A 16,370-nucleotide genomic window follows, 5' to 3' on the forward strand; every position below is an offset into this window, starting at 1 on the left:
CGGACACACTCACGCTCACTCACCCGGATGGGTATGATGTGGCTCGGACACATTCACTCACTTGGATGGGGATGATGTGGCTCGGACACACTCACGCTCACTCACCTGGATGGGTATGATGTGGCTCGGACACACTCACTCACCCGGATGGGTTTGATGTAGCTCGGACACATTCACTCTCACTCACCCTGATGGGTATGATGTGGCTCGGACACACTCACGCTCACTCACCCGGATGGGTATGATGTGGCTCGGACACACTCACCCTGATGGGTTTGATGTGGCTCGGAATGATGTGGCTCTGACACACTCACTCTCACTCACCCAGATGGGTTTGATGTGGCTCGGACACACTCACACTCACTCACCCGGATGGGATCATGTGGCTCGGACACACTCCCTCTCACTCACCCGGATGGGTATGATGTGGCTCGGACACACTCACTCACTTGGATGGGGATGATGTGGCTCGGACACACTCACGCTCACTCACCTGGATGGGTATGATGTGGCTCGGACACACTCACTCACCCGGATGGATTTGATGTAGCTCGGACACATTCACTCTCACTCACCCTGATGGGTATGATGTGGCTCGGACACACTCACGCTCACTCACCCGGATGGGTATGATGTGGCTCGGACACACTCACGCTCACTCACCCGGATGGGTATGATGTGGCTTGGACACACTCACCCTGATGGGTTTGATGTGGCTCGGAATGATGTGGCTCTGACACACTCACTCTCACTCACCCAGATGGGTTTGATGTGGCTCGGACACACTCACTCACTTGGATGGGGATGATGTGGCTCGGACACACTCACGCTCACTCACCTGGATGGGTATGATGTGGCTTGGACACACTCACTCACTTGGATGGGGATGATGTGGCTCGGACACACTCACGCTCACTCACCCGGATGGGTATGATGTGGCTCGGACACACTCACTCACTTGGATGGGGATGATGTGGCTCGGACACACTCACGCTCACTCACCTGGATGGGTATGATGTGGCTCGGACACACTCACTCACCCGGATGGGTTTGATGTAGCTCAGACACATTCACTCTCACTCACCCTGATGGGTATGATGTGGCTCGGACACACTCACTCACCCGGATGGGTATGATGTGGCTCGGACACACTCACGCTCACTCACCCGGATGGGTATGATGTGGCTTGGACACACTCACCCTGATGGGTTTGATGTGGCTCTGAATGATGTGGCTCTGACACACTCACTCTCACTCACCCAGATGGGTTTGATGTGGCTCGGACACACTCACTCACTTGGATGGGGATGATGTGGCTCGGACACACTCACGCTCACTCACCTGGATGGGTATGATGTGGCTCGGACACACTCACTCACTTGGATGGGGATGATGTGGCTCGGACACACTCACGCTCACTCACCCGGATGGGTATGATGTGGCTCGGACACACTCACTCACTTGGATGGGGATGATGTGGCTCGGACACACTCACGCTCACTCACCTGGATGGGTATGATGTGGCTCGGACACACTCACTCACCCGGATGGGTTTGATGTAGCTCGGACACATTCACTCTCACTCACCCTGATGGGTATGATGTGGCTCGGACACACTCACGCTCACTCACCCGGATGGGTATGATGTGGCTCGGACACACTCACCCTGATGGGTTTGATGTGGCTCGGAATGATGTGGCTCTGACACACTCACTCTCACTCACCCAGATGGGTTTGATGTGGCTCGGACACACTCACTCACTTGGATGGGGATGATGTGGCTCGGACACACTCACGCTCACTCACCTGGATGGGTATGATGTGGCTCGGACACACTCACTCACCCGGATGGGTTTGATGTAGCTCGGACACATTCACTCTCACTCACCCTGATGGGTATGATGTGGCTCGGACACACTCACGCTCACTCACCTGGATGGGTATGATGTGGCTCGGACACACTCACCCTGATGGGTTTGATGTGGCTCGGAATGATGTGGCTCGGACACACTCACGCTCACTCACCCGGATGGGTATGATGTGGCTCGGACACACTCACTCACTTGGATGGGGATGATGTGGCTCGGACACACTCACGCTCACTCACCTGGATGGGTATGATGTGGCTCGGACACACTCACTCACCCGGATGGGTTTGATGTAGCTCGGACACATTCACTCTCACTCACCCTGATGGGTATGATGTGGCTCGGACACACTCACGCTCACTCACCCGGATGGGTATGATGTGGCTCGGACACACTCACGCTCACTCACCCGGATGGGTATGATGTGGCTCGGACACACTCACGCTCACTCACCCGGATGGGTATGATGTGGCTCGGACACACTCACGCTCACTCACCCGGATGGGTATGATGTGGCTCGGACACACTCACCCTGATGGGTTTGATGTGGCTCGGAATGATGTGGCTCTGACACACTCACTCTCACTCACCCAGATGGGTTTGATGTGGCTCAGACACACTCACACTCACTCACCCGGATGGGATCATGTGGCTCGGACACACTCACTCTCACTCACCCGGATGGGGATGATGTGGCTCGGGCAGTTGATGACGGGCAGGCCCGAGTCCATCAGGAGCTGGCGCATGTGCTTGACATTGCGTTGGTGAGCTCGGCGCAGGGCAAGTCCCTCCTCACTCTTTAGCACTCGCACGGACTCCAGGGCGCCCGCCAGGACCATGGGGGGCAGCGAGGTGGTGAAGATGAAGCCAGCGGCATAGGAGCGCACTGTGTCGATGAGGGCGGCCGTGCTGGCCACGTAGCCCCCGACACAGCCAAAGGCCTTCCCTGTGGAGAGGAAGCGACACTGATGTTACATGATGTGAGTAAGTAACTAACATTTGTAAAGCGCAAACGTTCATCTTGCAGGTATCTTTGCGCTATGGCAGTCTTGTCGGATCCTCAACAACAAATACTCTTACTTCTGCCTTATCTTTCCTAGCCAGTCCTAACCATGGCCCTTACTACACATCCAAACAGGAATGGGCTGCCCCACTGCAGGGGGAGCAGTTTGCCTTCCTCTCCCTGCACTCGCGTCAGTGTGTTTCACTCTCGTTTCCCTCCCCCTCCTCCTCCTGGACTTGTGACTGACTCTCCCCTCTTGAGCGAGAGGAGACTCCAGGTTAAAGTGAGTGTGAGCTGGAGAGCCCCTCTGTGCCCCCAGCCCTTCTGGCCATGTCTACACATATTGTGATAGTGACATATGGTGGAGTGGTTGTAGGGGTGAGGTAGGAGGCTAGGGCTGCTCCTTTTTACTCTCACACACTCTTTTGAGGCTTGACAGTGGCTAGGGTGTGGTCGCCTGCTGTGACGCACTCACCGGCAGGCCCCTATAGAGATAAAGTGCTCCCTGGGTACACTGTCCCTCTGTCGCCTCAGATAAAGACACAGGGCCTGCAGCCAGGGGTGCCAGAGCTGAGGTGCCTCGACTCCTGTAGAGTGCTTCCGAAACACTTCATGTCCAGTAGAGGGCAGTGTAGATGTCTGATCTCCTTCATCCCTAGTAGAGCACAGTATAGACACCTGAAACCCTGTGTCTCTAGTAGAGCACAGTATAGACCTATGAAACCCTGTGTCTCTAGTAGAGCACAGTATAGACCTATGAAACCCTCAGTGTCTGGTAGAGCACAGTATAGACACATGAAACCCTGTGTCTCTAGTAGAGCACAGTATAGACATGTGAAACCATGTGTCTCTAGTAGAGCACAGTATAGACATATGAAACCCTTCGTCTGTAGAGCACAGTATAGACCTATGAAACCCTTCGTCTGTAGAGCACAGTATAGACATATGAAACCCTTCGTCTGTAGAGCACAGTATAGACATATGAAACCCTGTCTATCAAGTAGAGCACAGTATAGACATAAAACCCTGTGTCTCTAGTAGAGCACAGTATAGACGTCTGAAACCCTGTGTCTCTAGTAGAGCACAGTATAGACATATGAAACCCTTTGTCTCTGATGGAGCACAGTATAGACACATGAAACCCTGTCTCTCAAGTAGAGCACAGTATAGACACATGAAACCCTGTCTCTCAAGTAGAGCACAGTATAGACATATAAAACCCTGTGTCTCTAGTAGAGCACAGTATAGACATATAAAATCCTGTGTCTCTAGTAGAGCACAGTATAGACATATGAAACCCTTTGTCTCTGGTAGAGCACAGTATAGACATATAAAACCCTGTGTCTCTAGTAGAGCACAGTAGAGACATTTGAACCCCTGTGTCTCTAGTAGAGCACAGTATAGACATATGAAACCCTTTGTCTCTGGTAGAGCACAGTATAGACATATGAAACCCTTTGTCTCTAATAGAGCACTGTATAGACATATGAAACCCTGTGGGGCAGATTTACAAGCCCCTTGCGCCTCTTTTACGCCGCCGTTGCATCACTTTTGTGACGCAGCGGCGGCGCAAAACCAGTGCCATGCTGCGGGTATTTACAATGTTACGTATCTGGGAGATGCGTCACGTTGTAAAGCCCTGCGCTAGAAGTAGGTGTACCTGCGCGCGGGGGATGGGGGGGTGTTCCGGTGCAGGAACACCTCCTAAAAGTGGCTGAGTGAAATCTACAAGATTTCACTCAGTCACTTTTGGGTCCATGCTGCGTCAAAACCCTGCGCCTGCTTCAAGCAGGTGTAAGGATTGACGCAGCATTGTAAAGATAGGGCACTCCAGAACCTTGCTGGAGCTGCATCGCGTTTGCAAAGCAACTCCAGCAATGCGCCACCTTTATGGCACAGATGTGTCACACATCTGTCTGTTTTTGCCCCATGGTGCGCCGCATTGTCATGGTAGCGGAGCCGTGACGCACAATAACTGGCGCATCCCTGCTGATATGCAGGGATGCGCCAGTTATTGGAAATCTGACCCTGTGTCTTTAGTAGAGCACAGTATAGATATATGAAACCCTGTGTCTCTAGGAAAGCACAGTATAGACATATGAAACCCTGTGTCTCTAGAGCACAGTATAGAGTATTGACATTGCAATCTCATTGTCCCTACAAGATCACAACATTAAAGTCATAACCATCTCATCTGGAGCACAGTATTGTTTTCGTAACCCCTTCTCTACCACTACACATTATTAACATCCTACCTTAGTGTCAAGCAGAGCACAGTATTAATGTAGTTCTTTCGTCTCTTGACAGTATTGACATAACCCTTTCTTTTCTAGCAGAGCACAGTATTAACATAGTCCTTTCATCTCTTGTACAGTATTAACATCATGACCCTTTAATTTCTAGCAGAGCACAGTAATACTATAGTTCTTTCATATCTAGCACAGTATTAACATATGCCTTTCATCTCTATCAGAGCACAGTATTAACATCATAACCCTTTCATTTCTAGCAGAGCACAGTATTAACATCATAACCCTTTCATTTCAAGCAGAGCACAGTATTAATGTAGTTCTTTCATCTCTACCACTGTATTATCATCATAACTCCATCTTTAGAACAGCACTGCTATCATTATCGCTTCATCTGTAGAAGAGTGCAGTGTTCCCATCGTAGGCCCTTTGTCTAGGGTAAAGCACAGTATTGTTGTCTTATTCCCCATGTCTTATGCTGAGTGCTTAATAACCACTTGTCTCTAGTTGAGTGAAATGTTTTTCAACCACTAGCTTTTTAAACCTTCACTTTTTTCTCAATTTTGCTGGTCTTATGCCACTGCGGATGGGGCTATTAAAGAAGTGGCGAAGTTACCCAAACATCTATTGCCTCTTGCAGCCTGGTAGGGCTGAAGCAACATCTGTGACTTGTCAGGTGGTGCCTAACAGGTCACTGATGCTGCTCCAGCCCTACTGACCTTCAAGAAGACACTGGCCTTCAAGAAGACACTGGCCTGTCCGACGTCATTCGCTATAGACCCAGCCACCTCTGGGAGCAACGCGATAGGCCATTGGTTCCTACCCAGCGTTCCAGAAATGACGTCCATCTTCTGCATGACTCCGTCACGCTCTCCGACGCCGGCTCCGTGCGTGCCGTACAGTCCCACAGCGTGCACCTCGTCCACAAACGTGATGGCTCCGTACTTGTGAGCGACATCGCAGAGCTCTTCGAGTGGACAGATGGCCCCTGTGATAATGGCGAAAAAGAGACCGGATCATCAGGCAGGCATGGGTTTGAGAGATATACTTATATGTCTGTCTGTTTGTTAAACTGACGTTATAGTTAGGTATGGTAATAAGATCTTAGCTTTCGTTAAAAAAAAACCTTTGAAATTCTCTGAAAAACCCCCAAAAGTTTAGGTGACATTATAGTTAAATGTTGTAATGAGATAAAAACTAACATTTAAAAAACAAAAAATACTTAAATTAGTTATAGTTCCATGAGCGAACTAGAACTGACGCCCCTGGTCATCCATTGCTGATGACTGCACATATTACATCACTCGTGACATGCTAAATAACATCATTGATGACATCACTGATGACATAACTGACGACATCATCATCCAAGCTACTGCTCCTCAGATCACTCTATAAACCTGTAGATCATTTTAGAAAACAAAATAGGTAGTAATCGGCCCACAGGCACATACAGCGTAGATTGTCTGTCTGTCCATGTTGGCGTGTACAAAATGGGAGTAACGTAGTCCTTGAGACAAGTCGGACTCAGTATGGTAAAAGGTATATGGTGCGCAGCTTTACTGCCACTAACCTTAAGTGCAAACCGTACTTCATTTATACAAGGCAGAGACTGAGCGCAGCTGGAGTGAGTTGCAGGCTACGTTAGTTATAGGTTGTGGCGTAAATCAAAGTCATGTTGCCAAAATATGTGAGAAAAACTAAAGCGTATCCTACCAATACATTATTCACCTGTGGATCTCTGTGCACACGCTGCCGAATAAAGAAATGTCTTGTGGTTCTATTGACAATTTCTATGTAAACTGGAGTTTTATATGTTGTATATATTTATTTCCGGAAGTCCAGTGAAAAATTGTTGACGAACGTATAATTTAGTGGTGACTCACAAACAGATCTAGTTGCATTATAATTGTAAGTGTAATTCTAATTGTTTACACCATTATGCCAATTTCAGGACTATATGTGAATTATTTTTACAAACTATGGAGGTTGTGACTTGGTTTTGCAAACCTTGCCAGTGACGCAAGCTTAGACGTGAAGCCGTTGACCTAAAATTCTATGTCAGAAGAGGTGTTTAACAGCGGCATCTCATTAAGGTAAATAATCGTCACGCACTCTTTTGAGCGATATTCAAAGTTTAGTAAATTGCAGATCGCATTGAAGACTACGGAGACATTGTTTGTTATGCATCATAACCCAGTAAAAAAGAGCACAGCCTCTGCTCTGTGGAGCTGCTCCCACACTTATGCTTCATGATCTGGGGTTGCACAAAGTTACGGACATTCGCACGACAGAGGCGACAGAAAATGGGGTCTTGGTGTTGCGCAGTGATACCTTTCAGTATGAAAAGCATGCAGCAAAGAGTCCCATTCATTGGATGACATAATCAGTGACATCATCAAGATGTAATTTGAGATGTCGTCAGTGGTGTTATCAGTGATGTCATAGAACATGTCATGAGTGATACAATGTGTGAGGTCATCGGCAGTGCAGGCTCAAGTTATAGTTAGTTTACTGAACTATGACTGGTGAATTATAGTGTTGTTTTTTGTTTTTACAGGTCAGTTTTTATCTCAGTACACCGCCTAAATATAGTGTCACTTTAACTTTTGTTTTTTTCAATGAATTTCTAATGTTGTTTACTGTAAATTAATATCTTATTACCATACCTAACTATAACAACACTTTATCCTTTTTTTCATTTAATTTATTTTTTAAATGTGACGTAAGAACATATTACCACACAAAAGTATACGTCTCTTTATACTTTGTTTTTTCAATAAATGTACGTTTTTTATCACATTCAGCCCAGAGTCCACGGCTCTGTGCAATAGAGGGTTTGCAGCAGGCGTTGCGCCCATTCCTGCTGCGGGCAAACAACCCCTCTGTGCCCGGCCTTCAGCGATGTGCCGCCCAGCATTGGCCTTGTGCCCTGACCACTGCAATGGGCACCTCCGCTGCTCCTGCCTGAACAGTGCCGGTTCGCCACATGTTCCTTCTGCCCACCCTCGGTTGTCAGCTCACTGCCCCTGCCCCTCCCTCCTGCCCTCGCCTGTCAGCTTGCTACCCCTTCCACCTACCCTCCATTCTCTTTGTTCTGCCCCTGCTCCTCCCGCCTACCCTCTGTTGTAGGTTGCCCCCTGCCCCTCCTTCCTACCCTTTGATGTAGGTTGCCCCCTGCCCCTCCTTCCTACCCTTTGTTGACCATGTGCTTCTCTTGCCCCTCCCGTCCATCCTCTTTTGTTGGTGTGGCCCCTCCCCCTTTTGGGCAATGTGGGGAAGGGGGGTCATAAAAAACCCACTCCACTCTAATTAGATGTCCTTATAATCATCCTCATTTAAAAGGTTAAGGGGTATTTACAAAAACTAAAAATGAACATAACAAAAATCATTGCACCTGCTGGTTGTGGGCTGAAGGTCTACAACCATCCCAGACAAGCTCACAAGCATGTGCTGTTTGCAAATGCAAGCAGCTGCAGTGCTGGGGCACAAGGGGGCCCCCTCTCAGCCTTGCTAAGGGGATCAGAGACCCCTTTCTCAAAATAGTGGGCAGGGTGGGTACACCCCTGTTTGTGCCCTGTTGACTGGCTGTATCCACATCAGGGTCCAATGTGGTCGAGAGAACCTGAATCCACACGGCATGGACAAGATCACACGTGGCTCTGGCTTACCGTCCATGGAGTGCACCGTCTCAAAGGCCACGATCTTGGGTTTCTTGGGGTCCGAGTCCCTCAGGAGTTGCTCCAGGTGCGCCGGGTCGTTGTGGCGGAACACGTACTTGGGCACCCCACTGTTGCGGATACCCTGGATCATGGAGGCATGGTTCCCCGCGTCCGAGTAGATCTCGCATCCTGAGAACGAGAAGATAAGGAAGTCAAGGGCATGTCAATCAATCTACAAGCCAAAATGTACCCCCCAATGGGGAGATATTGGGGTACCCAGCAGTGGGAGACCATCTACGCCATGAGGGAGATATGTGAACCAAGAACATCTGGCTGAACAACATCAGCCAGAAACATCTCCACCCATCCACAGCCACACTTGAGTCTAAGAGGACAGAACAGGGACCTTCAAACCCAACTACAACTGAGTGTAAGGCCACAGTACATATGGACACCCATTACACCTTATAAAACAGCAGTACACGGAAAATCACACCACTTATAAGACAGTAATCCTGAGACATCAACCCAGGACCAGCAACAGCTCTTGATAAGACAGCAGGACAGGGCTATCCACACTGAACTACACCTGATTCTAAGCCAACACTCACGCAATAGGTACACCGAGTCACAACTGTACGTTATGAGATAGCACAACTGGGAATCGAAAACCAAGTGCACCCGAGTGAAGGACCGCTCTCCCGAGATGTCAACACCCTGACCAACTCCCCCTGATTATTAGATGACAATATGGAGATGGCCCCCCTGGAACCCGTGCACCATTGATATTCACCCCCAGGGTAACTACACCTGATAATAACTCCAGCAATATTCACACTGAACTATACCTGATTAAAAGGCAGCGCTCTGGAGTTATCAACTCCCAGGCCAACTACACTTGATTGTAATACAGCACTTTGGAGATATCTGCTCACAGACCAAGTTACACCCTGTAGTATCTCACGACTATCAAAAAAAAAGTAATCCGACTGAAATATCATGTACTAAATATTGATCGCAAAAGTATCCCATACATTGATTTTTATTATTAACTCAATGGGGGGGATATTTTTGTAGACCATGGTAGGTACATGATATTTCTGGGTTGAGACATTCTTGTACCATCCCCTACACAGCTTCCTCTGAAGCAGACCAGAGATTTCCACATCCAGACACCAGACATGTCCCATGGCGACTGCCCAGGTCCACCAGCAGGAAGCAACTCCCCTGAAGGGCGGTGCGTGGGCCACCTCCTGCAGGAAGCCGCTCCCCTGAAGGGCGGTGCATGGGCCAGCTCCTGCAGGAAGCCGCTCCCCTGAAGGGCGGTGCGTGGGCCACCTCCTGCAGGAAGCCGCTCCCCTGAAGGGCGGTGCATGGGCCAGCTCCTGCAGGAAGCCGCCCCCCTGAAGGGCGGTGCATGGGCCAGCTCCTGCAGGAAGCCGCTCCCCTGAAGGACGGTGCGTGGGCCACCTCCTGCAGGAAGCCGCTCCCCTGAAGGGCGGTGCATGGGCCAGCTCCTGCAGGAAGCCGCTCCCCTGAAGGGCGGTGCGTGGGCCACCTCCTGCAGGAAGCCGCTCCCCTGAAGGGCGGTGCATGGGCCAGCTCCTGCAGGAAGCCGCCCCCCTGAAGGGCGGTGCGTGGGCCAGCTCCTGCAGGAAGCCGCCCCCCTGAAGGGCGGTGCGTGGGCCAGCTCCTGCAGGAAGCCGCCCCCCTGAAGGGCGGTGCGTGGGCCAGCTCCTGCAGGAAGCCGCCCCCCTGAAGGGCGGTGCGTGGGCCAGCTCCTGCAGGAAGCCGCCCCCCTGAAGGGCGGTGCGTGGGCCAGCTCCAGCAGGAGGCAGCTCCCCTGAAGGGCGGTGCATGGGCCAGCTCCAGCAGGAGGCCGCTCCCCTGAAGGCGGTGCTTGGGCCAGCTCAAGCAGGAAGCCGCTCCCCTGAAGGGCGGTGCGTGGGCCAGCTCCTGCAGGAGGCCGCTCCCCTGAAGGGCGGTGCGTGGGCCAGCTCCAGCAGGAGGCAGCTCCCCTGAAGGGCGGTGCGTGGGCCAGCTCCAGCAGGAGGCCGCTCCCCTGAAGGGCGGTGCGTGGGCCAGCTCCAGCAGGAGGCCGCTCCCCTGAAGGGCGGTGCGTGGGCAGCTCCTGCTCCTTCAAGGTTTGTATAGAACACTAAGGGAGAGGAAAAGAGGCTACGAAAGGACCACTCCTGGCTCTGAAGTAAATATATTACACAAACATGGTATGGAATCCTTACACCAGAAGCCTCTGGAGGACAATGTCAGAAGCCGACACATATGGGTCAAATATTATATGTATACAGATCCGTATTATATTTGCGTGTCTCCTACTAAGAATGGCAATTCCAAGAATTGGACGAGGTGGGCACACTCACGTAATGTGACATGCTTTATCATAGGCCTTCTCGTCCCACCCTGGTAGGATGACACCACCAGGGCGGACTCAGAGGAGGGTTGGGCTGCCCTGAGGGAATTCTTAGATATTTTTCTCTTTTCTGGATATCAAGGGTCCGGTTACTAACTAAAATTACCTCAGGGTATACCACTAAGAATCCTTTTATGAATGTGGTACCCTATGTATAAATAAAACAGATTACCGTAAGATACTAAAGGGGTATGGCAGCAGATATTATGATACTTGCCTACCCATATTTTTAACCAACACGTTTCTGCCCTTCCTAATAGGTCTTGGGCATTCATCAGGGTAGTTAACTGTACCTAAAGCCAACTGGTATGATCAGCAGTGGATAAGGAAATGGGTAGGATCTAAGAAAGCACCACTCCTTGATGAATGTATGACTACAGGAAGGGCCCCTTCCTCAACAGACCATGAGGCAAATAGCTACAAAAATATAGGTTTCTAAATAAGATGTCTTAACCTCAGAGAGGTGGATTCTCTCTGTCTGTTTTTTATTAACTTCCCCTTGCCTTCACTTGTTGATAGGGTGGGAATACAAGTAAGAACCCCGATGAATGCCCAAGACCTTTTAGGCTGTCAGGAAGGGCAGAAACATGTTGGTTAAAGCGATGGGCAGGCAAGTATCATAATATCTGCTGCCAAACCCCTTTAGCATCTTACGGTAATCTGTTTTATTTATACCTAGGGTACCCCATTCATAAAAGGATACTTAGTGGTATACCCTGAGGTATTTTTAGTTAGTAACCGGACCCTTGTTATCCAGAAAAGAGAAGAATAACTAAGAACTCCCTCTGGACAGCCCAAACCGAGGTTTAGCCCGCCCTGGTGGTATCATCCTACCAGGGTGGGACGAGGTGGCCTCGGATGAATCATGCAAAAGAAACAATTGAAGGACGGAATGCTGAACAATACACACATTCACCACCAGTCAAGAGATCTGGGTTAAATCCATCATTCTTTTGCTCACCATTCTACCCCAGTTTGGACCCAGCCACATGCAAATCAGTCTTGACCCTGTGCCTCATGGGAACAGTGCAGCCCGAACTGCCAAGCCAGGTCCTCACTGGACCAGAAACAAGCATCCTGGGACTGGTTTTGGGGCATCACCCCTCAGCAGCCAGGCTAGCTTGATTCCAGTGGTGTAGTGAGCCCGGGACCCATGTCTGGGCATACCCTGCCAACTTAGGCCGACAAATGCAAAAGAAACGGTGAGTCTTTTGCTACGATGAAGCATGTCACATTACGCGAGTGAGCCCACCGCGTCCAATTCTTGGGTTTGTCCTTCTCCTTCAAGTTTTATGCCATGACTGGAACCACTGCAACGCCCACAGGAGACCCCCCTGTGTTCTTGGCTTGAGCCCTTCAGTGTCTCACTCATGGTCAAAGGAATGTCCCTGCCAATACCACCCCGGATATCCCCGCCCAGTGAAAAGGTGCACCTGGAAGCATCTTGGCCAGGGTGAAGAGGGTGGAATCGTTGGCCACAAAACACGAGGAGAAGAGCAGGGCGGCATCCTTCTGGTGCAGATCGGCGAGCTCGCATTCCAGGTCCACGTGGAACCGGCTGGTGCCAGATATGTTGCGGGTTCCACCGGCTCCCGCCCCATGCTGCTCCAGGGTCTCCCTGAGAAAGAAAAAGGACAAGCAACATCAGTGGTGGGCAGAACCTCAAAAGTGCCAGCGTTCAGATCCTGCACCAGACATCCCATCTCCGAAGCATCAACGTTAGCAGGCGCTTTGCAACTCCTCCCCAACTCAAGGCACCAAACAGTACCAGGGGGCAGAACTCCAGCCTGAGTCACATCACAGGCTGGAGTTCTGCCTCCTCTTGGCCAACATGACCATCTCTGGCGTCATCACCACAGGAGGCTCCAACAAGAGTAAAGTGTGTTGGCTAAAGGATGTGTCAGTCAAAGCCCCGCCCCTTTTCTTCAATGGGTGGGCCGCTCCCTTCATCTGAGACCAGCAGGCAGAAGTCATCTCTCTTGACTTCGACTCATGTGACGCCAATAAAGAGGACCCCTTCTCTTCCGGGCCCCTGGGGATGAGGGCCACCAGATGTAGACTGGTCTGTGAGCAGGCTGGAAGATGCTGTGAGAGACCAGTGCCTGTGTGGGGATATCAGACTGAATAGGGTGGGCTTAGGCTTCCACCCAAGGGTGCTGCCTAGCAGAGTCAAGGGGCCTGCGCCAGGGCATGGCCTCATTGTAGACGCCATCTTCTTTGAGGCCTATTCTGTGACCCTTTATAAGGAGGGCTTGCAAATTGTCCACAGGTCGGTTGAGCTGTTTGCAGAACTCGCAAGGCTTTGAGAAACCACAGAAACCACGAGTTGTATTTGCCTACCTGTCATTCAGCTGCTTTGCTGCAGTTTCACATTTTGTCATTTCATGCCCAAATATAGTGTGATGAGGGTAGCCAATTTTGGTTAGATGAAGTGCTTGGTAGCCACCATCACCTTATGCCGGGAAAATGCCGCTATTGGCTGTGTTAATATAGAGAGATGTGCTACAAGGTATAAAGCCCCCTGTAAAACTGTGGCGCGAGGGTTAGCCTCTGAGTGAGCCTGGCCTCCTGCTGCAGCAATCTTGATAACTCTTTTTCTTTGAACCCCCACTGAGTATTTGTTTTATGGATTCTAGGCTCCTACAATCATCCCCCCTACTCGATGGACGGCCCTCGCCTGGGGTACTTACGAGATGGCCCGCAGCACCCTGGGGTGTCGGCTCATGCCCAGGTAGTCGTTGCTGCACCAGACGGAGACCTCCTTCTTGTCACTGTGTAGGTCGGAGTAGTCCTCGGCGTAAGGGTAGGCGTCCGCCCGCCGATTGACCGTCTTGAAGAGCCGGTAGGTGTGGTCTCGCTTCTTGTCGTCGATCCTGCGGGCGAAGTACTCGTCGTAGCCGAAGGCCTTAACACCTGCAAGGCAAGGATCAGAAATTAGGTATGACCCCCAACTCAGGCCAGGTGTTCGTACACTGTAGAGAGTGCCTTGACGTCCGGCAATAGCGCTCTGGGTGTGAGGTTTGGTACAGGGATGGACCCCGGTTGGGGTCAGAAGGTTTTTATTTTGTGCCCAGGGTCACACATGGTGGCTACCTCTCAAGCTGTCTATAAGATAGTGGGTATGGACCAGGGGCCCCAGTGCCCAGGGTCACACATGGTGGCTTACCTCTCAGGTTCTCTTTCAGCAGATGGGTGGGGGTCAGGGGGGCTCCGGTGCCAAGGGTCACGCATGCTCGCTTACCTCTCAAGCTGTCTATAAGATAGTGGATATGGACCTCTGGATATGGACCAGAGGACCCACGTGCCCAGGGTCACACATGGTGGCTTACCTCTCAGGTTCTCTTTCAGCAGATGGGTGGGAGTCAGGGGGGCGCCGGTGCCCAGGTTCACCTTGGCCGGAGCTGGTCTTAGAAACTTGTTCTTCAGGCTCGACTGAACCTCCATGATGAGAGAGCTCAGGGCATCTGCAGGGAAAACAGGGAAATGTCAGCTAAAGGCGAAATATTTGTAGGAGTCTGGTCCACACAAATGTCAGGGTCACTGACACGTTTGGTTGTATGACACTACAACGCGGGCTATTACCACGCGTGCCATTACAACGCTGTTTTTACAATGCAAGTCTTTACAACGACTTGCGCTGTAAGCGCTGGATAGTGGAATAGTTTAATTTTCTATTCCAACTCCAGCCCAAGTTACAGTAGGGAAGGTGTTGGAATAGAATATTAAACTATTCCCTATCCAACAGTGCCCTCCAGCGCAAGTGGTTGTAACGACTTGCGTTGTAAAAGCAGCGTAGTAATGGCAGCGCGTGGTAATGCCCGCGTTGTAAAGGCTGCTCACCACATGTTTCAGCTAATGGCGAAGTATTTGTAGGAGTCTGTTCCACACAAATGCCAGGGTCCCTGACACGTTTCACATTTGCTGACCTAGATGTATACAGTGTGACTGAACTCTTTCCAGACCAATCCCTCCAGGGCTGTGACGTGTCCTGTGGCCGGGGACTCCGTGCTTAACTTGTTTCAAAAACAACATAAACGAAGGGGTCAAAGTAGTCCTGAAAAGCATGCTACAGGTGCGGTCATACACCAGAGGGTGGAACACCAAGGCTGCCTAGACGTGATTCCACCCATGCCTTTCTTTACGCCACCAGACACTCCCCGCCTCTTTATCTCACAACTCTAGGTTATTGTTCATGCCTGCTTTCTCCCTTTGTCCATGTTTTCCTCTCTTTCTGCCCTCTTGCTTCCACCTTTTGTCCCTGTTTTCCTCTCTTTCCGCCCTCCTACTTTCTCCCTTTGTCCATGTTTTCCTCTCTTTCTGCCCTCTTGCTTCCACCCTTTGTCCCTGTTTTCCTCTCTTTCCGCCCTCTAGCTTCCACCCTTTGTCCCTGTTTTCCTCTCTTTCCACCCTCCTACTTTCTCCTGTTTTCCTCTCTTTCCACCCTCCTACTTTCTGCCTTTGTCCATGTTTTCCTCTCTTTCCGCCCTCCTGCTTCCACCCTTTGTCCATGTTTTCCTCTCTTTCCACCCTCCTGCTTCCACCCTTCGTCCCTGTTTTCCTCTCTTTCTGCCCTCCTGCTTTCTCCCTTTGTCCATGTTTTCCTCTCTTTCCACCCTCCTGCTTTCTCCCTTTGTCCCTGTTTTCCTCTCTTTCTGCCCTCCTGCTTTCTCCCTTTGTCCCTGTTTTCCTCTCTTTCCGCCCTCCTGCTTCCACCCTTCGTCCCTGTTTTCCTCTCTTTCTGCCCTCCTGCTTTCTCCCTTTGTCCATGTTTTCCTCTCTTTCCACCCTCCTGCTTTCTCCCTTTGTCCCTGTTTTCCTCTCTTTCTGCCCTCCTGCTTTCTCCCTTTGTCCCTGTTTTCCTCTCTTTCCGCCCTCCTGCTTCCACCCTTCGTCCCTGTTTTCCTCTCTTTCTGCCCTCCTGCTTTCTCCCTTTGTCCATGTTTTCCTCTCTTTCCACCCTCCTGCTTTCTCCCTTTGTCCCTGTTTTCCTCTCTTTCTGCCTGCCCTCCTTCTTTCTCCCTTTGTCCCTGTTTTCCTCTCTTTCTGCCCTCCTGCTTTCTCCCTTTGTCCCTGTTTTCCTCTCTTTCCGCCCTCCTGCTTCCACCCTTTGTCCATGTTTTCCTCTCTTTCCACCCTCCTGCTTTCTCCCTTTGTCCC

At 50.7% G+C, this 16,370-nt stretch overlaps 1 protein-coding gene across 1 annotated transcript in view; it reads right to left on the reverse strand.

Annotated features, from left to right (window-relative positions):
* ALAS2 (5'-aminolevulinate synthase 2) overlaps nucleotides 1-16,370 on the reverse strand; it is a 58,549-nt gene that overhangs the window by 11,175 nt on the left and 31,004 nt on the right. The window contains exons 4-9 of the mRNA XM_086940196.1: nucleotides 14,543-14,677; nucleotides 13,904-14,126; nucleotides 12,647-12,831; nucleotides 8,792-8,971; nucleotides 5,944-6,108; nucleotides 2,546-2,814 (exon numbers count right to left, since the gene is read on the reverse strand). Coding sequence (XP_086796322.1) covers nucleotides 2,546-2,814; nucleotides 5,944-6,108; nucleotides 8,792-8,971; nucleotides 12,647-12,831; nucleotides 13,904-14,126; nucleotides 14,543-14,677 — 1,157 coding nt within the window. The remainder of the gene's footprint in view (nucleotides 1-2,545; nucleotides 2,815-5,943; nucleotides 6,109-8,791; nucleotides 8,972-12,646; nucleotides 12,832-13,903; nucleotides 14,127-14,542; nucleotides 14,678-16,370) is intronic.

This window comes from Lissotriton vulgaris, chromosome 10 (assembly GCF_964263255.1).
Source record: "Lissotriton vulgaris chromosome 10, aLisVul1.2, whole genome shotgun sequence".
Lineage (NCBI taxonomy): Eukaryota > Metazoa > Chordata > Amphibia > Caudata > Salamandridae > Lissotriton > Lissotriton vulgaris.